Source organism: Silurus meridionalis, chromosome 29 (assembly GCF_014805685.1).
Source record: "Silurus meridionalis isolate SWU-2019-XX chromosome 29, ASM1480568v1, whole genome shotgun sequence".
NCBI lineage: Eukaryota > Metazoa > Chordata > Actinopteri > Siluriformes > Siluridae > Silurus > Silurus meridionalis.
In genome coordinates this window covers 4,524,707-4,550,051 of record NC_060912.1, presented here as the reverse complement: position 1 = coordinate 4,550,051, position 25,345 = coordinate 4,524,707, and the positions used below count along the sequence as shown (strand labels likewise).

Here is a 25,345-nt window from a genome sequence, read left to right as displayed (position 1 = left end):
AAACTGCTGTGAGAGAAGCCGCTCGATGACACACACCTGATAACATTTTGGTTTTTTAAGGTAAACTACTTGCTTTTATTCGGATGTGCCTAAACAAAATGATTAAAGTCTGCAATACATTTCGGTGTTAATTTTACAGTGTTTTAACTGCCGTAATAATTTCGCGTATTTAGCGCCACGTTTCTTTAGCATCACTGAGGCGGTGTGCTAACTACCTTAGCTAGAAACGCTAGAATAAGTCAAACATTTTAAAAGACGCTTTCGCCTGATATATTTCTAATATTTGGGTTATTTGGGCTGGTGGTGATGTGCATTTATCCATACAAAGCTCCGGGTTTGGTGAGTGAGACATTGCTCTCAGACTCCTCATTTCTCACCCGCAGTGGGAGTGGGAGAGAGAGAGAGAGAGAGAGAGAGAGAGAGAGAGAGAGAGTGTTCAAGAGTGAACAAAAAACTTTATAATGACCAAACTGAGTCTATCTGTGGAATAAACTCGACACTGGTCTGTGGTTGTTTAAACGAACATGAATGATTGTAGAATTAAGTTGTTTAGGCCTCAGGACTGACCGCGTGTCTGCCGCAGGATTTCCAAAAACGCCTGTCAAACGGCTTCATCCTCCCGGAGGGAAAAACGACCCCCAACACGCTGTTTGTGGGAGGAATAGACATGAAGGTGAGCCCCTCTGGGTGATGTGTTATTCTGAAAGGAAATCTACAGGAGATGACTGGATGCTTGACTTCACGCATTTTTCCACTTGTAGGTTGAAGAAAATGAGATCCGGGAGTTTTTTGCTCGGTTCGGTTCCGTGAAGGAGGTTAAAATCATCACATACCGCGGTGGGATCTGCAAAGGGTGAGTCTGTTCTGGAGGTCTGATTAACTACAAACAAAATAAATCGAGTCCATATTTTGTGTATCTATTAAAATGCACGTTTTACATTTTTTTTTTTTGCCTCAATGAAACCGTAAAGTTGGGGGTCAAATGCTATTTAATGTATTCTCTCTTTTACAAACTCTTCATTTATTTACACTGGAAAAGAGTTGGATTCTTATGCAAACGTCCAAAATACGAGTATTTCTGTGCCAAATACACTTTATCCGGGTTCGTTTCGGAATTTTCTTTCTGGTTATGGATCTTGGTAATGTCATGACGAGTGGGATTCCTCGTAGGGGCATTTCTCCAGTGCACACAGGAACCAGAGCAAGTGTCTGGTCATCAGCGGTGCACAGGACCTCCTCGAGAAGAATGTCTCCCAACAAGTGTGGTTTAGGATGATCTTGTTCAGTACTTACCATATAGACATGTCTTGCTGTAGTCTTTTTGCTATTGTTGTTCTTGATGTTTAATTTCAGACTTGAGGTCCAACAGTTGGATCTGATTGTTAGACAGAGTTAATTTAAGTCTGTAAAGTTGTGTTCCTGTTTTATTTATAGTGATGTCGCACGTGCATGTGACTTTTTTAGCTCCGTCCAAGAGAAGCGTAAAGCTGTAACTTTCTTTTATAGATCTCATAAATGGAGACTCTTCTGAGAGATGAATGGTGCAGTATTACTCTATAGGTACTCAAGAGTAACATTCGATTGGCTGAAACTGTGTGTGTTTTCTTTTACAAAATGATAAAACTATTAAGGGATTCACATTGGGTGTCACAGTGATGACGATGGGTTCTCTTTTGAGCCTGGATCCTGTCGAGGTTTATTCCTTTTTCCATCTCGGGTGGTTTTTCTTCACTATTGTCACCACTGGCTTGCTCATTAGGGATAAACTTATAGGCACTATTTACAATATAAATCTAAGTTTTATAAACTATCTCTGTAAAGCTGCTTTGGGAAATGTCTTGTTAAAAACACAATACAAAAAAAAAAGAACAATTTAATTTACATAAACTGCATTTGGCAGACGACTTTATCCAGGTCAACCTACAGTTGTCTCATTTACACAACTGAGCAGTTAAGTATTAAGGGTCCTGCTTAAGGGCTCTGCAGTGGCAGCTTATGGCTGGTGGGATTTGAACTCAAACTTGTGATCAGAAGTCCAACATTTTAACTGCTGAGGTCCCTTCAATCCTTTCCCCAATTTGCCAAAATATTATTTGGCAAGTCAGAATTTCCTCAAAAGTGCAACGTAGACACCTGACAATCACACCAACACGGGGTTCTGGCCCCAAACTGTTACCACAAAGCATGAAGCACACATTTACATGCTGTAGCATTATGATTTCCCTCTCACTGGAACAGAGATCCCAAACCTGTTTTGGCATTGCAGCCGTACCTGTGCACAGTCCAAGCTCCATGAAGACAGTGTGTTAAGGTTGAAGTGAAAGGACTCTTGTACATAACTTTGGCATCAACCTCATTCAACAGAGAGTTAAAAATAAACAGTAGCTGCATTATAGACCTCTTCACTCATTATAGTTACCTGATTTTATTAATGCTCTTGTATGTGAATGATCCCAAAAAACACTACAATCTAGTGGAGATCCTTCGTCAAAGTGTGGATCTGCTTATAACTGTGATGGAATACATTCTGAACAGGATGTTTAATAAACACGTGAGTGTGATGGTCAAAAGTTTCATACTTCTGGCTGCATTGTGCATGATGATGAACGGCATTGTTTTTTTTTTAGGTTAATGTAAACTAAACGTTTTTAAAATACAGGTATTACCCGACTTATTATATAGATGTGTCTTAATGACCCCATCATAATTTCAAAATAGCTTAAGTCAAGACATTGCCAAACCTTCCCAGGAGACTTGATGAATGGTGATCAGTATGGGGTGGTAATTTATAGTAGCATACTGTATAAACTATACAGTATAAATGCATGTCGCAGCAGGGGTGTGGACAAGCGCCGGTTCACACGTGGAGGGCGGAGCACACGCTGATACGTTTGCCTGCCGTGCAAACTCAAAATATTTTTACAATTTTGTCTTGTTGCTTTTGTCACAAGATTGAAAAATCGTAAATCGAACGATCGTAGCTCGGGGGACCATCTGTACTGTTATAAGAATCAACTTATGGGTCTTTCACATTTTTATTTTTAGTCCATTTTGGATTGACCCCTCGTGCATTTTCCCTGTGTGGTCGGTTTAGTAGAGCGAAGCACGTATTTTCATTTTTTTTTCCATTTCGGTTTTGAGTGATTTATTTCTCTACCAGAAAAAGAAGTCTTTTAGAATTACTAATTTATCTACTTTAAACATAGCATAAATTTCACAAATAGGATGGTGGTGCTGGTCGTTATGCTTATTTATATTACATACATACTATAAAATAACTTTTATTAAGCACTCAGAGGCTTTCTTTTCAGTGATGCGAATTCCAATAAAGCTGCTTCACCAGGTTGTGCATTAGTTTTGACATGATGTTCCAGAAAAAATCTTAAATGATTGGAGGAGGGAAAAATGGTAAATAAGAAAAATGCTACAAATTCTGTAATTGTGTATCAGTCTATTAATGTTTTTTAGAAAGAGAATAAAACCTTTGGTATACACAGAAATAACATTTTGCAAAGTAGCTTGTTAAAGTCTGTATGTAAATAAAGATTTTAATCATCCACATGTATCCCATTCGATTATACAGTATAATGCTTCATGATTTCTTTATATATAAAGCGTAATACGATAATATTAAGCTTTATTTATTTATCCTCTTTTCTTTGCTTGTAGCTAAACACTTTCATGCATATGTGTACACTTAGTAAAAAGGCATCAGTCACACTTCCTTCTATTGACTTCCACTTGTATGCACGCAAATAGTGGAGACTAGAAATGCATACTCGGCACAAAAAAATTTTAGCATTTCGCTGATTCAGAAAGTTCAGATTTACACATCAAGCCGTGATTTCTTCACGATGAAGAAAGCACTGATTATAGCAGTTTGTCACCATCCAGTTTCATAATAACACAGTTTTATACATTTTCAACTGCATTATGCTCAATGCTAATTTGCTGATTTGGAATAATGTCCTGTAATTTTTAAGGGGAAAGATTCTGCCAAAATTCAATTAACTACCTTTTACCTAATTAAGTGATTTAATTATGTTTATACATTTTTTTTCTAAATGGATAATAGACTTTTTATTAACTGCACAAATCACCTGAATCATATAACAGTCCTAAACTGTCAATTGTGCTTGTTATAGTTTGATCCACAATATATTTCCAGATTTTCATTGTTCATAAAACTGGTAAATTGATTATAATGCTGTACACTTTTCCATCAGCATGTGGTGAGATCATTTAGAAAAATACTAAACTTGTATGTTTTGTAGATGATTGTGCATAGTAATGCCATTTTTATTGAACCAGCGCTATATATTATTCTAAATGTAAAAGAAAATCTTTCTTTCCTCCCTTCTTCCTTTCTTCTTTTGTTCCTTCTATTCTCCATCTCTGACAGCTGCAAAATATTTCCATGGTAACATCACCATTAATGCAAAGGAACAGCTCACGTGTTGCTTCCAATGTTGCCATTTGCCACCTCCAGCCATCTCTCACTTATCATACAACAGCTACCAACTGACGATGGTAGGATAATAATGTGCAGTCATAGTTATGGGAAAGAAAAACATTGACCAAAATATAGTAAACTGTCACATATCAAGAATTGGCATTGAGCTTAAAATTCAGCTTAGGGTTTATAAACCACTGCATGTACACAGTGTATTTTCTCCCATGTGGTGCATGTGTTTTATTGATAGAAATAGTGTTTTGTTTAAATCAGATATAAACTGCAGAGGTAATTGTTGCACCACCGTGTCACCCATTAACAGTCCTTGTCAACTCTCTTTGCTTTAAGACTTATTCCTACCTAAACCCCAGCTTACAGCTGTCAAACATGGAAAAAGTTCAAGATGTTTGATTCCAAATTCCCAATATCTCAATATTGAAAATCTGTGGGAAGTGCTGGACAAACCAACTTATTCACGGAATAATACTTACAGCTTTGTTTTAATCTTGATCAAAGCCATTGTACTGTTTTATAAATTTCATTGTAAATTTTGTACATTGCTGACTTCAGCTTTTCCTGACTTCCTTATCGATATATTGACTTCTTACAAGCCATAGAACACCAGAGGGGAATAATTGTGAGATGCTCTGCCTTTGGTAGACCCCAATCTCTTTGGCTGTCTGTGCAGGAGAGTTAACCAGTCATGCAATTTTACCGGGTGTAAAAATCAGGAAATAAAAAGGGGGGGTTTGTTCTGATCTATTGTCTAATCATTTAATCTCAAAATAAATTGTCTTTAGTGTGGAGCAAAGGCAAAATATATAGTTGCTGTTCGTCATTTTAAAGAGGACTTTATTAATTATATGTAGCATTGACATCAATACATATACAACCGGATCTATCAGTAGTTATTGTTTATTTAAAGAATGAATATGAACTTGAAGACTTTTAATTTTTTATGTTTTCAATGTTTTAATGAGTATTAACCAAGTTATGGTTCATAAAACCTGAATGTTTTTATTTACCAAGTCACTAATCACAGTAGTAAAGAGACTTACTGTACAGCACTAGTTTAAATGATTTAGATGTCTGGAAATCCACAAATTGATGTCTTCTTGATTGTATAGCTTGGAAACCTCCTTCTGTTTGCAATTAACTAATACGCGGCTGTTTGTTCTATTGCTTTCAAATGTTTTTGTCCTTTTACTTATTTGAAAGCAAATGGGAACAAATTAATTATGTTTCAGTAAAGTTCTTCAAACCTGAGTCTTTACACATCCATTAAAATTCCACAGTCAATTCTCAAAGACTGTTTTACTTATTAAAATTTTTTAAAGCGCATTAATGATACTGGCTCTTTTACAATTTTTTTTTACTTACTATACTGTTAATGTCGTTGTTTGTTCTTTCAAAGGTATAAAAAGCTTCGGAAGATTAAATAAATCTGCATCATTTTCACAATATCTTCTACTTTCGGCTGCTCCCACAGCAGATCATCCGTCTCCATACCACCCTGTCCTCTACATCTGCCTCTTTCACACCAACTTCCTGCATGTCTTCCCTCACCACATCCATTAACCTCCTCCTTGGCCTTCCTCTTTTCCTCCTTCCTGGTGGCTCCATCCCTCAGCATTCTCCTACCAATATACCCCATGTCCCTCCTCTGCACATGTCCAGGGAGGTGGTAGCTCAGTGATTAAGGCATTGGGCTTGGGATCAGAAGATCACAGGTTCAAATCCCACCACCACCAAGCTGCCACTGCTGGGCCCTTGAGCAAAGCCCTAAAAAAACCCTCCCCTGCTCAGTTGTAAGTCACTCTGGATAAGGGCGTCTGCCAAATGCTGCAAATATAATATATAAATATATGTCCAAAGCATCTCAATCTCGCCTCCCTCACATTGTCCCCAAAACGTCCTTCATGGACTTTCCCTCTAATAAACTCGTTTCTAATCCTGTCCATCCTCATCACTCCCAACGAAAACCTCAACATCTTCATCTCCGCTTCCTCCAGCTCCGCTTCCTGTCTTTTACTTAATGCCACTGTCTCTAATCCATACAACATCACAGGTCTCACCACAGTCCTATAAACTTTCCCTTTCACTCTCACAGATACTCTTCCATCACAAATCACTCCTGCTGTTACTCTTCTCCACTCACTCCACCCTGCCTGCACTCTTTTCTTAACTTCCCTGACACACTCTCCATTACCTTGACCTGTTGACCCCAGGTACCTGAACTCCTCCACCTTCTCCATGCAACTGCACCACTCCACTGCCTTCCCTCTCATTCACACACACATGTACTCTGTCTTACTCCTATTGACTTTACACACTTCACTGCTGTTACACTATCCTCATACATGTCCTGCACCACCCTCACATACTTCTCTGACACCCCTGACTTCTTCATACAATACCACAACTCCTCCCTTGGCACTCTGTCGTACACTTTCTCTAAATACACAAATACACAATGCAATTCCTTCTGTCTTTCTCTATACTTCTCCATCAACATTCTCAAAGCAAATAAGGCATCTGTGGTGCTCTTCCTCGGCATGAAACCATACTGCTGCTCACAGATGGTCACCTCTTCTCTCAGCCTGGCTTCCACTACTCTTTCCGATAACTTCATGGTGTGACTGATCAACTTAATTCCCCTGTAGTTACTGCAGGTCTGCACATCTCCCTTATTTTTAAAGATCGGTACCAGCACACTTCTTCTCCATTCCTCAGGCATCTTCTCACCTTCCAAAATCCTGTTAAACAATCTGGATAAAAACTCCACTGCCATCTCTCCTAAACATCTCCATGCTTCTACCGGTATGTCATCTGGTCCAACCGACTTTCCAATCTTCATCCTCTTAATCGCTGCTCTCACTTCCTCCTTAATAATTCTATCCACTTCCTGCTTCACCAACTCCACACCATCCAACCTTCTCTCTCTCTCATTTTCCTCATTCATCAGCTGCTTAAAATACTCCCTCCACCTTCTCAACACACTCTCCTCACTAGTCAACACATTTCCATCTCCATCCTTTATTGCTCTAACTTTAAGCACATCCCTCCCAGCTCGGTCCCTCTGCCTGGCCAATCGGTACAAATCCTTTTCTCCTTCCTTAATGTCCAACCTCTCATACAGCTCCTCATATGCCACATCCCTCTTTACCTGCTGCCGCATCTCCTTGTACTCCTGCCATTTTTTTCTTTTCACTCTGTCGATCCCATTTCTTCCTCCTTCAGTTTCCACCATCTTATTCTTCTTTCAGTCCTCACTCTCCATCCTATAGACCACCATCCGATGCTGTCTAGCTACACTGTCCCCTGCCAACACCTTACAGTCTCCAATCTCCTTCAGGTTGCATCTCCTACATAGAACATAGTCCACCTGTGTGCACCTTCCACCACTCTTATACGTCACCCTATGATCCTCCTTCTTAAAATAAGTATTCACCACTGCCATTTCCATCCTTTTAGCAAAAGCTCATCTGCCATTCTACATTCATCTCCTTAAAACCCTACCTCCTCATCACCTCTGTTCCCTTCACCTACATGCCCATTAAAGTCTGCCCCAATCACCAATTGTTCATTCCTATGTACACCATCTACCACTTCATCTAATTCACTCCAGAATTTTTCCTTCCCCTCCATCTCACAGCCGACTTGTGGAGCATAAGCACTGATGACATTTATCATCACCCCTTCAACTTCCAGCTTCACGTTCATCACTCTATCAGAATCTCTCTTCACCTCCACTACACTCTTACTAAACTCTTCCTTCAGAATCACCCCTACACCATTTCTCTTTCCATCCACACCATGATAGAACAGTTTAAACCCACCTGCAATATTCCTGGCCTTACTCCCTTTCCACTTGGTCTCCTGAACACACAACATATCTACCTTTTCTTCTCTCCATCATATCCGCTACCTCTCTCCCTTTACCATTTAAATTGCCCACCCGATCCTCCACTCTCCTACACTTCACCTTTTCCGGGTGTCTCTGTAGACGTCTTCCTCCTCTCCTACGCTTCCTTCGGCCAACAGTAGCCCAATTTCCACTGGTATCCTGTTGTCTAAAAATACCTGTGGCGTTTGTAGGTAACCTCGGCCTCGACCGATCTGGTATGAAATTCTTATTACTGATCCGAATATTTTATTTGGCGCAAACTTCCCCATTTACCCGGGCTTGGGACCGGCACCAAGAGTGCACTGGCTTGTGCCTCCCTAATGACCTTTTTTTTTTTTAAATTATTTATTTATTTATTTATTTATTTATATATTTTTTTTGCTTATACTTGTAAAATATTGTCTTTTTGTGGAGAAACTGAACTATTTCTTTTTTTTTCCCCTCCATTTTCTAGTTACGGTTTTGTGTATTTCAGTGAGGACGTCGACATCCAGACTATCATTGAAGTAAGGAAGTCACGGTTGAACATTTGTAATTTGAATCTATTAAAGTCTGTAATGTTTTAGCTTATCATTAGTTGCTTGTTTTCTAGAATTGGGAAAGTTCTGACTTTAACACTGATGTGTCTCTGAATCTCTGTTATTCCCAGCAACAGGTTACTTTTAAAGGAAGGAAACTCAAACTGGGTCCTGCCATCATGAAGGAGAGAAGTTCCCGTGAGACAGGTTTGTCCCTGTTCTGATGTGCTTGGTGTAGAACAATGCAAAAATACAAAGTATTTTTCCTTTGTCAGGGTCTTTTTTATTCAGCAAAAGCTTTTACTTCACATTTGAATGTGTAAAATTACATTTCTAATCAACATTGTTTCAGGCAAAAAAATTTTAATAGATGTATACATTTTGTTCTATGACCTGTCATTGGTCAATCGCCTCAGCCCCAGGGTCCAAGCAAGAGTACTTTCACTGTGTCTGTGAGGAAAAATGTCTCTTGATTCTCAAATGTTAATATTTAGTTTTCCACAAGTGATATATAAGCAGTATGTTTTTACGGGAATTATGTAATTAATTCATAACCAGGAACCAGCCAGCTACATTGTTTGGACCTGCAGTTGATGCTGTATCACAGGGCAGTGTAACAGAAAAGTGCTGGCCACTTCCTCCAAATACATAGTCACAAAAGTCCATGATTGTGTAACTGATGGCAGACAGGGAGTTACAGCTACTAGTTTCATTCATTGCCATGAATGCTATTGATGCAAGTTGGAAACTTCTGCCAGATCTTCTTTAGTTTTTTCATCTCTCTTTCAAATCTTTTATCTGTATGCTGAGCTTAAACAGATTGGATTGGTACTTTGGGCTTGTTCCTGATCTCACCATTCAGGAAGACTGAAATAATTGCTACACTATGTTTCAGGTGTAAAAACAATCCTAATGATGGTTTACTTCATTAGCAGTGACGGATCCCAACAGATTGGATTCCAAAGCTTTGTTTAATCTTAATTAAAGCTATTGTACTGTATCTTATAGATATAATCATACATTTTGTACATTGCTGACTTGGTGTGTCGGTCGGCAAAAGATGTCGAGAAAAGATGTGCGTTATCACGAGTGAGTGGGTGAGTACAAGGAAAAGGAAAGTGGCGTTCAAAAGGGAATGGAAAGTAAAAGAAAGCTCTGTCTGTCGAACCATCAACTGTCATCTCTTTCTTCCAACCCAGAACCAGTGAGATCTGTTGCCATGTGATGTAGCAACTATAATATAGCACAGTTCCTCTCTCTGCTCAGTGTTAATCTTTAAGCTATAATATTGCCAAAGAACAAAGCGTTTGACGCTGCACACTGGAAAGTCATATGACCACACACGTGCACTTTTTTGTTTTGTTAGCCACGTGGAAAAACTGTTCTCGGAAGTGTGTCCACACATGCACTTATTTATTTCATTAGAATGTTTGCCATCATATAACCGCACAAGCCGACATCCCGATTGAGATACCGTTAATCTTGCAGCACTAGTGAGTAGTGATCGTGGCAGGTGTAAGCACTGCTTGCTTTTATATATTTGCAGTTGTAGCGCTTCTGGTTTACTGGTTCGGATGTAAAATACAGACTACAGCCATCTGCTGGTACGGGAGTGTTATGTTCTTGCACACAAGCATTTTTGGTGTAGATTTACCCTTAATTTGCATCACAATCAGCCGATGCCGATTATTAAAAAAAATGGCAAAAATTTGCCTGATTAATCAGTTGACTTCTAATTCTGACTAAAACTGCTTTGTTTTCAACTTTCAACTTATTGGTCAAGCTGATTAGAAAAAAAAAAAAACATTTTTGCCATAAAATATCAAATGGTTGATCAACGGGAAAAAAAACGTCTGGTGAGTCAGATTTAATGTATTCCAACCCAATGGAAGTGTCATGATGAGAAGCTTGAAGCGATGCAGCAGTTATGCAGAATGCCTTGTGTACAAGCCTAAAAATGTAGTTGGCTGAGAGCCATGAATGTACTGAATGACCAGGTTAATAGATTCTTTTCCTCCTGATTTCATGGGCTTAGGATAACATCATCCTTGGTGTTTTTCAGCTTCAAATTGCTGATCAGCATCTCGCGTATTAATATTTCATTTACCGTAATTTCCGGACTGTATAAGCAGCACCCACTGAATTTGACAGATTTTTATTTTGAACATAAATAAGCCGCACCTGTCTATATTAAAACTAATGAACTTTACACAGGCTTTAACGAAAAACAGTGTTTGTTACGGGTGAAATGTGTTGTGGCTCCTTTAAGAGCAGAGCGGCATTTTGGGAATAGCCTGCTGCCGAATTTTTCCGCTATTACTGCATGTGTGCAAGACCGAGGAATATGTTTTTAATATTTTCTGATTTCTTTGACTAACCCGTAACACTGTTGCCAAGAAAAATAAAAAAGCACGAGTTTTGGAAACCTGTCTGTGCTTATATGATTTCTGTTGTAACTTGAGTTAGCGAGCTCTCCCTTCACCCAGACTCAACGCGTTACAACGGCTTGTATCTAAACAGTAGCCGACCAAGAAAGTCATAGTTCACTGTCTTCCTCCTTCCTTTCACAACTATTTCTCTCTGGAGTTTAACTTTTGGCATCGTCGTGCATTTAAAAAAAAATTTTTTTTTCTCCCGATGCCGTGCAGCTCAGGACACAGGTGAGGTGCGTGTTTTTTTTTTATTTATTTATTTTTTCCCCCGTTTCCGTTCGGAAATTTCATTGGTCTTATGTTATGGGTCTCAGTTTTTTGGCTTTAAGTTTGTGAAACCAGGAAAAACCAGTGCATCACTATCAAACCAGTGCATCACTATTAAACATCACCAAAACTGTCCATGTCCGTCATGTAAGTTGTGAGGTGGAGCCTCTATGGACAGGACTCATTTGTTTAGCAAACCCACAGCTGCTTGATCAGGTTACGGTCTATGGAATTTGAAGGCCAAAAATGAACAGAATTTGAATGAAGACCTTGTTTCTGTGTGAATGATGCACACAGAAATTGTTTAGTATCCAGATTGATAAATAAGGCCCAGTGTCACTCCACTTGTCTATTGTTTGTGTGGCTGTTTGTACAAGAACAATGGAAAAGGTATGTTTTAATCAAGTGAAATGCTCATGCAATAGTCCTGTGGAAGCTTTTTCTAATTTGTAAATGTTTTTATAATGCAGGTTCGATCCAATCACCTATTATTGGTTCATCCCAATGGGTAAGCCCCTCCCCCTATGTGTACTGTACCTGCTGCCCACCCAGCCTGGTTACACCCAATGTGCTCAGTGGCAGTGCACAATATGTACAGGTAAAAACCTTTTACATGTTGTAGACACAAATCTTAACAATTCACAATACTGTACAATCAAATACAGATATTGAAGCATGATTTTATTAAAGTGTTCTTTGAGTTAAATTCAGAATATATAGAAAATAGCTTGCTTAGCTGTGTAATTTCAAAAAAAGCCAGCATGCAGTATTTTTATGCTTCTAGTAATTTTTGTTGTTCTTTCTCTCTAGCCATATTCTTACCCAGGTTTCAAGGAGTAATGATCCCTCAAGTGCCTATGAATTATGCGCCGACAGCTTATCCCTACCCGGTATGCAGCCACTATCACAACATGGACACAATCATTCTGTAGCTTATGTTTCTTCAGACGTGCTAAACTAGCCCATGTTTTTCTAACAGACCAGTGTTTGACTTTTACACTGTTTCTGAAGCACTAAGTGTCAGTGTATTGTGTTAACACAAAATAGACTAAATTGTTTTAATGATGCAAATTCCAGTGTAAACTACCAGTAGTTTGAAATCATTTGTTGCTCAGAACAACTTGGGGGCATGAAGTAATAGCAGTTTACATTGATATCTGTAGGTTTCCGTTTTTTCTGTACTTGCTAAATGGTCTAGGCGTGGCTGAAGTAATTCAATGAACATTACTTATAGTGTAATTAATAATTCTGTATTGAGAAATAAGCTCAAATTAAGTTAAAAGGACAGTCAGTTGCTCCTGGAGTTCCAAGACATTGTAAAAGTTACAATGCCTGAGTGCTTGTTTGACTGCCAGTCAAATAACATTGTCTGAGAATGTATATTTAATAGTCACTAGTGTTTTAAAAAAGTAATAGTAGATAAAAATAATAAAAATTTAACTGATTATGCACCACTTTCTTCCCAGCAAGCAAAATAGAGAGAAAATGCAAATATTGGTGCACACAGATCATAGGTGAAACAGGAAGTCAGATTTCTTAAAAGGCTGACACTTGTTTGGGATTCCATGTTTAAAGATTAAAGACACACATCTTGAAACTGGAAGAACAGGTTTTGAAAGATTACTGGAAACTGTTTCTTAAGAGTGATGAGTTGCTCAGTGCAGGTTCAATTTCTCTATTTTTTAGTCATGGGCACGTATGTCTTTTTTTATATCCCTTACTCTGCATTATATATTTTTATAAGACAACAACAATTTGTCGCACCAGTCTCTGATTGTAACTGGCATTTGTATGCATACATGTAGGGCTTTGCATAATATCTTAAATAAAATCTAATTTATTTGACCAAACAACTCATTAAAAAAAAAACTTAACCAAGCAAACCTTTACTTTAATTTGTTCAACAGTAGCTGCTATTTATTTTAAGTTGAAAAAGGTAAATTGTTTACTGTGTAATAGTAAATTAGCGCCGTTTCTATATCTGATTTATTTTTTAATGCTTAGTGTGAACAGCTGTGTGTATAATTTATTTTCTCATGCATACGGTGTTTCATATGGACATATGTAGAACAAATCTGATTGGTCAGATTACATGAGCCATGCAGTTTGATCTTGAGACAGTAGTTCCAGCTGCAACACAAGCAGTGGGGTTATTATTAAAGCTGCCTTCTACTTGGATCAGAAATACACTCTCTTTGTCTTGTTCAAGAAGTAGGTCAGAATGGCAAGTTATGCCTTCTAGTCAAACTCTGCTATATGAGGTGCTATCAGAGTTTTGAGACTACAGTACTTTTGTAACACTAACAGATGCAGCACAAGGCTGCATGCGCAATCACAGGGAGCACCGACCTTCAGGCATCATCCTGTGTACATCGGGAACTGAGAAATGATGCTATTCTAAACCACGTGCGTTACCACACCGGTGATTTCATCGTGGACAGCAAGTTATAACAAAGAGCAAACGTGACAATCTGCATGAAACTGGGCAAATATGCCACAGAGATGTTTACATAATTTTGCAAGTTTATGGTGATGCTGTAATCATTTGAGGTGTTTTGAGTGGTATGCGCAATTAAAAAGCAGAAAAGTATCACTGGAAGACAAGAGATCAGGAAGACCTTCAACAAGCTCAAAACCCCCGAATATGTTGAAACCATTTGTCTGAGAACAATTCACAAAACTGCTGCCATTGTCAGTGTCATACAGAACAGTCCAAGCTGCTGACCCAGGAGCAGAAGGAACTCCGCAAAGTCTGCCAAGGGATGACCCGTCTCTCATGTCGAGGATCATTACTGGTGACAAAAACTTGAGTGTATGGATACAACCCTAAAGCAAAGCTTGTGTCTTCATAGTGGAAGAGCCCATCATATCCACAACCGAAAAAGGCGAGGTAGCTCAGCCAAGTTCATGCTTATCGTCTTTTTCGATATTCACATCATCGTGCGTTGAGAATTCATCCCCAGGGGACTCCAGGTTTCAGGGCCTCTGAGGGAGGATATTCAGCAAAAGCGGAATCTGTGGTGTGCTGGTCTCAAAACTTTTACATTCAACCTCATAATGCATTCACTTTTACTGTTTTTATATCACCAGTTTACACACAAGCAGTCACAAATTATCTTTAATGGGATCACCAAATTCCCCATTAATTAATTTAGTTAATTTAGTTTTTGTTGTTGTTCGTAATTCAGTTAAACCCGATGCTACTTTAGGTATTTATTAGAAATTACTGTACTAAACTATGAACTGTTACATTTGTGGTGTTAGTGAGTGATCTAGATTTTCCCAGTCTCTGATTAGATCTAAAAAAGTTCCCATGTTTTAAAAAATCTAATAATCATCTCAGCTCACACATGCACATTGTTTTAAAACATTTCTGAAACTTTGATAAAGAATTTACATATACTGTTAATGTGGTGGCTGTATGTTTATTTTGTAGGTGTAGTGCTTGCAGTTTTATAGACACGCTCAAGGAAAGTTTTGTTGTATATAGGAGAACATTAAAAATAATTGAAAAAAATTAATTGGCTATAAAAAAAAAATGTATTTGCATGTATTAGAATTTAAATTTTTAGAGAATTAAAATACACACCAAAAAAAAATTATATACACAATCTTTTCCCCAGCTTAAGCATTGTTTTAGATTAGGTGTAGCATGCTTATAATTCAGAACTATGTATTTTTAAGATACATATACATTGATTATCCATAACATCTCCCAGAAATTGCGTAGTTTTTGTTGGGTTGATAAAACATCTTTGATCTGTCAGGTCGCAGACGCCACGAGACCTCTAAAGGTGTATTGTGGTTTCTGACACCCAGACATTATTAGCAAATCCTGTAAGTTGTGAGTTTTAGCCCCCATGGATTTGAAATATCCTTGTACACAGATAATCTATTAGATTGGGATCAGGTGAATTCGGTCAACACCTTGACCACCTTAAAGCAATCCTAAACTATTTTTGCAGTGTGGCAGGGTGCATTATCTTACTGAAAGCAGTCACTGCCATTAAGGAATTCCATTACCATGAATGGGTGTTCTTTGTCTTCAGCAATGTTTAGGAAGGTGTGTCAATGTAGCATCCACATGACAGAAATGACCTAAGTTTCCCCAGCAGAACATTGCCCAAAGCATCACACTGCCAAATATCTTGACCTCTGATCTATGCTTATAAACAATCCTGTTTAAAAACTTGAGAAATGAGAAATCTTAATTATTGTGTAGATTTTTTGTTTTTTTTTTGTCAGCTGCAAAGATCTATTCTTAATTGGTTGTGAAGGTAACATTTAGTATGTAGTATTGAGACTATTAACTATATATATATATATATATATATATATATATATATATATATATATATATATATATATATATATATATATTACACACACACACACACACACACACACACACACACACAGTACAGACCAAAGGTTTGGACACACCTTCTCATTCAAAGAGTTTTCTTTATTTTCATGACTATGAAAATTGTAGATTCACACTGAAGGCATCAAAACTATGAATTAACACGTGGAATTATATATGGAATTATATACATAACAAACCCATCTCGATTGGGTTCAGGTTCGGTGACTGTGGAGGCCAGGTCATCTGGCGCAGCACCCCATCACTCTCCTTCTTGGTCAAATAGCCCTTACACAGCCTGGAGGTGTGTTTGGGGTCATTGTCCTGTTGAAAAATAAATGATGGTCCAACTAAACGCAAACCGGATGGAATAGCATGCCGCTGCAAGATGCTGTGGTAGCCATGCTGGTTCAGTATGCCTTTAATTTTGAATAAATCCCTAACAGTGTCACCAGCAAAGCACCCCCACACCATCACACCACCTCCTCCATGCTTCACGGTGGGAACCAGGCATGTAGAGTCCATCCGTTCACCTTTTCTGCGTCGCACAAAGACACGGTGGTTGGAACTAAAGATCTCAAATTTGGACTCATCAGACCAAAGCACAGATTTCCACTGGTCTAATGTCTATTCCTTGTGTTCTTTAGCCCAAACAAGTCTCTTCTGCTTGTTGCCTTTCTTTAGCAGTGGTTTCCTAGCAGATATTCTACCATGAAGGCCTGATTCACACAGTCTCCTCTTAACAGTAGTTGTAGAGATGTGTCTGCTGCTAGAACTCTGTGTGCCATTGACCTGGTCTCTAATCTGAGCTGCTGTTAACCTGCGATTTCTGAGGCTGGTGACTCGGATGAACTTATCCTCCGCAGCAGAGGTGACTCTTGGTCTTCCTTTCCTGGGGCGGTCCGCATATGAGCCAGTTTCTTTGTAGCGCTTGATTGTTTTTGACTGCACTTGGGGACACTTTCAAAGTTTTCCCAATTTTTCGGACTGACTGACCTTCATTTCTTAAAGTAATGATGGCCACTCGTTTTCTGTACTTAGCTGCTTTTTCTTGCCATAATACAAATTCTAACAGTCTATTCAGTAGGACTGTCAGCTGTGTATCCACCTGACTTCTGCACAACACAACTGATGGTCCCAACCCCATTTATAAGGCAAGAAATCACACTTATTAAACCTGACAGGGCACACCTGTGAAGTGAAAACCATTTCAGGTGACTACCTCTTGAAGCTCAAGAGAATGCCAAGAGTGTGCAAAGCAGTAATCAAAGCAAAAGGTGGCTACTTTGAAGAACCTACAATATGACATATTTTCAGTTGTTTCACACTTTTTTGTTATGTATATAATTCCACATGTGTTTATTCATAGTTTTGATGCCTTCAGTGTGACTCTACAATTTTCATAGTCATGAAAATAAAGAAAACTCTTTGAATGAGAAGGTGTGTCCAAACTTTTGGTCTGTACTGTATGTGTGTGTGTGTGTGTGTGTGTGTGTGTGTATATATATATATATATATATATATATATATATATATATATATATATATATATATATATATATAATATATATATAAAATCTTTCTCTCTCACACACACACACACACACACACACAACCTGTACTAGTTTTTAGCCATAATGTATAACGCAGAGAAATTTGGCACAAAACCACAGTTGCTTTTTCTGTTCCAGTATTCCCTGCCACAGTGGTGTGCTGAACAGAGGTCAAGGGCTATGAATCAGGTCAGTTTCTTTTATTCTTTTTTCAACACAAAAGTACATGAACATACAGTCAGATAACCAAGAAGATGCATCCTCCTTCACATTTGTTTATCATTGCTTAAATAAGGTGTCTTTCTCACCAAGTGTTTAACCAAACAAAACCTAAAATAACAGAAAAATCCAGTATGGTGGTGCCTCAAAAAAAAAAAACCTGAATTCAGAAACTGTGTGAAAATAAGTAGCCTATAACTAGGAACAATCACTTGAAGTAAATGTTTTCTGTAAAATGTTTAGTTTTTCATGGCATTTTTAAGAAATATTGGTCTTCACTTTTTTACAATATTGCTTTTTCATTGCAGTTTGTTAAACTCTAAATATCCTATATGCCATAGCATCTAGCCTGGATTTTGATTAATTAATCACTTTTTATTAATTAATTAATTATTTTAATTAAGAGTTCGTTTGTGACATTTCTTTAGACCATCAGTTGCCTTGTGGAGAGTCCCGAGTCAGTCGCCCTTGTAGTGCTACTACTCCTACTGTGCAAATCTATATTATGGCAAGAAAAAAGTCTATCACTTCTTTGGAAATGACGCTAGTTAATCTCAAGAACATTAAACTGTATCCTCAAGTGCAGACTCCATAATCAAGTGCTATGAAGAAACAGAATTTTATGTGGACAGTCCCAGGACAGGAAGACAGAGCTACCTCTGCTGCTGACTATTAGCCTCAGAAATAATCAATTTACATAAATGTATCTTTGAGTTCAAGTAGCAGACAAATTTCAACATCTGCTGTTCAGAGGGGACTGCTTGTGTCAGGCCTTCATGGTCAAATTGCAACAAAGAGACCTTTGGAAGAGCAACAAGCAGAAGAGACTTGGACATTTTCTTGGGCTGCAACTAACAATTATTTTGATCATTGATTAGTCAGGCGATTATTTTATTTATTTATTTTCGATTAATCTGATAAAAACATACATTTTTAAATGAGATGTTTTGCTTATTATAACTATATAAAAGACTAATTCCGGGTATTCATGTATAAAAGTATACTTAAAAAAATGCAAAAGCCACACAGTAAGTTCAACTATCTTTAATTTAGACATTTTAAAGTTTATAGTGGCTGCTTGTTGAGGAGTAAATGGGGGATTCCTCCTTTGAACAAATTCCCCCATGTAGAGTTGTTTCTGTAAAAAATAAAAATAAAGAAATAATAATAATATAAACAGCATTTGAGTATTCAAGGTGAAGCAGATGGCAAGTTGACAACTATGCTTAAAAAACTATATAGAAATAATACATTATTTTGACGATTTTTGTTTAAATAAAATGCAGACATTTTGTTCATTTGTGAAAATGTAAGCATCTACAATATATAATTAATTCAATCTTGTATAATAATTAAATGAATTATGCATAAATTAATATACAGACATTAAAAACAAGCATTTGAACGTAGTAAAGTCGCAGTACATCCCGTTTGAAAACATAAGTTACTGCTGTAGTAGGCAAATGCTATAAAAAAAAGTGAATGGAACAGAGAAATGCAGCAAACTAACAGGCTTAATTAAAAAAAAAAAAAAAAAGAAAAGAAAGAAAACATATGCATTGGTATACAAATGTGCAACCTGATGCTCGCGAGTCAGGACAGTTTTTTACACCATTTTCACATGATTATACAGTTTTTGCATTTTTGCATATACAGTTTAACCTTCATTCTTCACGCCACTGTTTTATTTTCACGTACTCGTGCTTCACTGTGGTACTTGCATCCCCCACAAGCTCCCCATTGCAATAACTTGCAGGTACAGCCGGTTGACCCTGTACTATGTGCTATTTTCGCAGGTGTCTGCGTTATCTTAGTCACACTAACCTGTAACTTGAGCAGCTCAAGGACATTCACAGAGTCCCGTAGCCACTCCTTTGTTATCTTGGCTGTGTGTTTAGGGTCGTTGTCCTGTTTAGAAGATGAACTGCCACTCTTGTCTGAGGTCCAGAGCGCTCTGGATCTGGTTTTCATCAAGGATGTCTGTGTGTCATTGCTGCATTAATCTTCCCCTCGATCCTAACTAGTCTCCCAGTTCTTGCTACTGAAAAAATATCCCCACAGGATGACACTGCCCCACCATGCTTCACTGTAGAAATGGTATTGTCCAGGTGATGAGCGGTGCCTGTTTTCCTCCAGACATGACGCTTGGCATTCAGGCCAAAGAGATTGTCATTTGAATAACAAGAGTGATGATTAAAATGTATTTGCCGTGAGGTGGGGATTTCTGTGTAATAATGATGACCTTCCCTAAACACAAGCTCTGAATTAATCCAGGTTTGGAAATCAAATAATATATGCAGAGTGGTTTAATTTTCGTGTCTGTCTGTTCTAGGGTTTTGTGGACTGTGGTGTCCAGACGTTGCTGACACTTTTGTAGTCTATTTCAGATGGTGGGCCGTCTTTCTGGTAAGAACTTGATTTAAAAATAATAATAATTTTCCTTCCTTCTCTTCTCAACTCTTTTCCTTCTTTATTACTCCAAGATAGGGGTCCACATAGGCTGGTGTGGCTGGGGGCTTTCAGCTGCAGGTGGAATCAGGTCTGGCTCCTACTAGTTAGAATAAAAGCCTCCACCCACAACAGCACACTGCAGGTAACAGTGACGACTGTTGCTTGGAAGCACTTGGAATCGGGTGTCCAGTTTCAAGTGGTCTGCGAGTAAATTTTCCACATTTATAACGGTCTGCTTTTTATATTGCACTTGATCATGCACATTTTTCAGGCACTTTTTAAATAGAGTAGGAATTTTTATTTAATCATTGATCAGTTATTTTTAATTAGGTTTTCTAACTGCTTTAATGTACACTCACCGGCCACTTTATTAGGTACACCTGTCCAAATGCTCGTTAACGCAAATTTCTAATCAGCCAATCACATGGCAGCGACTCGATGCATTTAGGCATGTAGACATGGTCAAGACGATCTGCTGCAGTTTAAACCAAGCGTCAGAATGGGAAAGAAAGGTGATTTAGGTGACTGAACGTGGCATGGTGGTTGGTGCCAGACGGGCTGGTCTGAGTATTTCAGAAACTGCTGCTCTACTGGGATTTTCACGCACAACCATCTCTAGGGTTTACAGAGAATGGTCCGAAAAAGAGAAAATATCCAGTGAACCGCAGTTCTGTGGGCGCAAATGCCTTGTTGATGTCAGAGGAGAATGGCCAGACTGGTTCGAGCTGATAGAAAGGCAACAGTAACTCAAATAACCACTCGTTACAACCGAGGTATGCAGAAGAGCATCTCTGAACGCACAACACGTCGAACCTTGAGGCAGATGGGCTACAGCAGCAGAAGACCACATCGGGTGCCACTCCTGACAGCTAGGAACAGGAAACTGAGGCTACAATTCGCACAGGCTCACCAAAATTGGACAATAAAAGATTGGAAAAACGTTGCCTGGTCTGATGAGTCTCGATTTCTGCTGCGACATTCGGATGGTAGGGTCAGAATTTGGCGTCAACAACATGAAAGCATGGATCCATCCTGCCTTGTATCAACGGTTCAGGCTGGTGGTGGTGGTGGTGTGGGGATATTTTCTTGGCACACTTTGGGCCCATTAGTACCAATTGAGCATTGTGTCAACGCCACAGCCTACCTCAGTATTGTTGCTGACCATGTCCATCCCTTTATGACCACAGTGTACCCATCTTCTGATGGCTACTTCATAAAGCGTGAATCATCTCAGACTGGTTTCTTGAACATGACAATGAGTTCACTGTACTCAAATGGCCTCCACAGTCACCAGATCTCAATCCAATAGAGCACCTTTGGGATGTGGTGGATTGAGATCTGGTGACTGTGGAGGACATTTGAGTACAGTTAACTCATTGATAGCATCATGTCAATATGGACCAAAATCTCTGAGGATTGTTTCCAGTACCTTGTTGAATCTATGCCACGAAGGATTAAGGCAGTTCTGAAGGCAAAAGGGGTCCAACCTGGTACTAGTAAGGTGTACCTAATAAAGTGGCCGGTGAGTGTGTGTATATATAGATGGTGGTGTCATTATTTTATCCGAAAGAAGGATTGGAGGGTTTTGATCCTGTCCTCAATTTCAGTCTCACCTTGTACTTACTATTTCCAAAAAACATTAAAGTCCTTCATTTTAGATCATTTCATTGAATTGCTTTTGAAACAACTTTTTACATTCATGCAGCAAAGTTTAGAGACTCACTTGAGTTACATGTTGAGTGTCTCACAGCTTGACAGACTTCAGACCGTATGTTTGTTCTTAGTTAAATTGGTTAAGAGATTATTTAGTCTTACTTAATACCAATTCTCAAGTGATTTTTAAATGCTGGAAAATTGTGTGTGTAGATGTTAAAATCTACAGTTACTCTCCTGTGCAAGTTTATGTTTAGATTTTTATTTTATTTTAAAGACCCTGCTTTAATTATAACAGTTTAAACGTTTGTGAGAAGATTCAGGAAAGTGCTACAGGAAATAAATGCTTTCTTTAAATTAAGTATATCAGAACAAAGCATACCCAATATTATCAGTGGGTTTGGTTGATACAGTACTGTGTATCGATCTTTCACATCTTTTGCACAACTTTTGTTCTACATGTTTATATTAGTTGCATAAGGCTCTTGTTGTTGATGTTGGATGACTGACTTATGTTACTGCGATTTATTTATTTTAAAAACATTTTCGGACATGCGGATTGTGTTTTTAGGTGTGCACTGTGGTTATGTTCCAAAACCACCCACGATAAATTAAAAACCTTGATAAATGGACGCCACCCAAAAAATGCTTTATTTAAAAAAAAAAAGTTATATATATTGTTTAAACCGTAGATCATCCTCCCACATACTTTAAACACACGCACAAAAAACATTTGCAAGAAAATAGCGAGATGAATTTTGTGTTCATTGGTAGAAATACAGTACACTACACATTTATAGTGAGTACATGTACTGTACAGTATACAGTCCTGTAGTAGCGTAGCCTATGGGTAGTTTCTCTGCTTGTTTACTGGTTAAAGTGTCCTATGACGAGGTGGAGTTAAAGATACAAGTCACCACATTCTTTACTTTCTGTACGGTATTAACATTTTACTTCATTCATAAATAAATTAATTAATAAATGTAAAACGAAATTCATTTTCTATAAAAACAAGTCCCTATAAGTTTTTTTGGTCTATCGTGCTAACCGCGAGACACCAGGAAAATCAGCCAAAAAACATAAACCAGGGGCGTGAGATTTGAACTGCTGGGGGGATTGCTTTTCCATGCTTTTCTCTAACAGCAGATATAGGGTATTTCTTATAAATCAATTGACTGTACATTATACTACATCTACTTCCTTTGGCTGCTCCCATTAGGGGTCGCCACAGCGGATCATCCGTCTCCATACCCCCTGTCCTCTTTATCTGCCTCTTTCAACCCAGCTACCTGCATGTCTTCTCTCACCACATCCATAAACCTACTCCTTGCTCTTCCTCTTTTCCTCCTTCCTGGTGGCTCCATCCTCAGCATTCTCCTAATGATATACCCCATGTCCCTCCTCTGCACATGTCCAAACCATCTCAATCGGGCCTCTCACCTTGTCTCCAAAACGTCCTACATGCACTGTCCCTCTAATAAACTCATTTCTAATCCTGCCTGTCATTGTCACTCCCAACAAAAACCTCAACATCTTCAACTCTGCTACCTACAGCTCCACCTCCTATCTTATACTCAATGCCACTGCTCTCACAAATCACTCCTGCTATCACTCTTCTTCACCAACTCCACCCTGCCTGCACTCTTTTCTTCACTTCTCTAACACACATACTTTGCACTATTGACCCCAGGTACTTACATTATACACTTGCTATAGTTTTGAGAGAAAGAACTTGTGTTCCAGTTTTAGTGCTACCTAAAGTACTCAACTTGAGATTTGACTCTGACTTAACCAGAGAAGATGGATATTTGACTTGGACTTCAAATGATTACAAAAATATATATCAAATTAATGGAAAAAAATAGTTTCTCAGGTGACACTGAAAGTTTTCCCACTTTTTAATTGTTTTCCCTGCATTGCTTTTTTTTTAGGACCAGCATTCATGGATACCGAGGCTGATGCCTTCATGAAAATGACATCTAACTGAAGGAAAGAACCTTTAGCATTCTACCCCTGGTGTGACTGTGTTTGGGAACAAAGGTACCACTCTGGGTGACATGAGTGTGATGTCAAATCATGGTCATGTGGTCAAACTTCTAATGAAAGACTGCATACTGTGTGTGTGTGTGTGTGTGTGTGTGTGTGTGTGTGTGTGTGGTTGAGTGAGAGAGAAAGACAGACTGGCTGACAGACGGAATACAATTTACACCAAAGTCAGTTTACATGAATAGTTTTTTTTCTCTACCTTTTGTAGAACCAAACCTTAAAAAGACACTTTTAAAAGCACAAAGGTATTTGTTGTATGTTTGATTTCTTTTGCATATTTTAATGTTTGCACCTCTTTTGCTCTCCAAATGTTTTTTGGTCTGAAGGAGAGGTGACTGTTCTTGAGGCTTCTGTAAATTGTTCGAGTTTAGTTCAGCAAATTGACTTTATTTGTTGCATAATCTTATTCATGCTGCCAAAGCTCTATCAATTAACTCTTCAAACATCATCTCTCACATTAATAACTGTCTTGTTTATATATGTATTTATTTTGAACAATTTGGGATTCCAGTGTTTACTATTTTGGACTTATAGTAATAGATTAGGAATTTTTTGGCTTAATGTGGCTTTGCCTATTTGATGTTATAAATAATTTTAGTTATTTCATTGGGTTGACTCTTAATTTTAGATCAAGAGGCCAGAAAAATTAATTACTTCATTAAATAAGAATGACTGAAAAACTTTTAAAGTTGTTTCTATAAAAAATGGCTTTGTCACAAAATGGGTGGCCAGTTTTAATTCACTTAGTAATAATGGAATAATTCTTCACCTGTTCACTGGTTAAATCTGATGTTTGTTAAATTTTAGTGTTTGCTGTGTTTTTTTTCTTTACTTCACTTTGGTAGTGGTGGTTTTCTTCACAATTTACTTTATTAAAAAACGAAACAAAAAAAAGATAAGTGGTGGGATTTGCACTTGTTTTCTTATGTAACAGTTTGCATGCTGAGTTTAATAGTAGCTGTTAAGCTGTAGGTGTGAACACCATTGTTAGCACACACCTTTGTGGAGTCTTTGGCATCTGATGGATTTTTTCCTCTTGAGCATCCCTTGGCCTCATAAGAACTGTAGCCTCTGCTCTGATTGATGGCACTGGTCGATCACTGTTCAGTTTTGTATGTATAATAGAATAACAAACGGTTTGGTGTCTTGTCTTGTTTAAAAAAAAAATAAAGTTATAGTTAAATAAAACCTTTTTGTTATTTGTGCTTTTTTAAAGATCATGGGAGGGAAAACAAAGGAAATGTTACATCCACCCTGTAGGGAAAGATCTGCTTACAAAACCTTTGTGTTCTGCTGATAATCTCCAGGTGAATACACTGAAGTCTGAACAGTCTAATTCACATTCATGTGACTTGACATTGGACATAAGTCCAACCCCACATTAATCATGATTTGATCTTGAGACCTTTAACACAGTCTATATGACAATAAATGAACTCAGTAATGGCATTTCCTTAATTTCTTGCCTCATAGTTTTTATCAT

General features: G+C 38.1%; 1 protein-coding gene across 1 annotated transcript; it reads left to right on the top strand.

Annotated features, from left to right (window-relative positions):
- Window positions 1–132: 132 nt before the first annotated feature.
- dazl (deleted in azoospermia-like) lies at window positions 133–25,050 on the top strand. Its single transcript, XM_046844020.1, is given in 11 exon segments — window positions 133–339; window positions 584–673; window positions 762–853; window positions 8,815–8,866; window positions 9,010–9,085; window positions 12,048–12,175; window positions 12,388–12,414; window positions 12,417–12,467; window positions 17,632–17,682; window positions 20,045–20,118; window positions 23,748–25,050. Coding segments are annotated over 10 exon segments (645 nt in total). The 5' UTR covers window positions 133–306; the 3' UTR covers window positions 20,090–20,118; window positions 23,748–25,050.
- The last annotated feature ends 295 nt before the right edge of the window (window positions 25,051–25,345 follow it).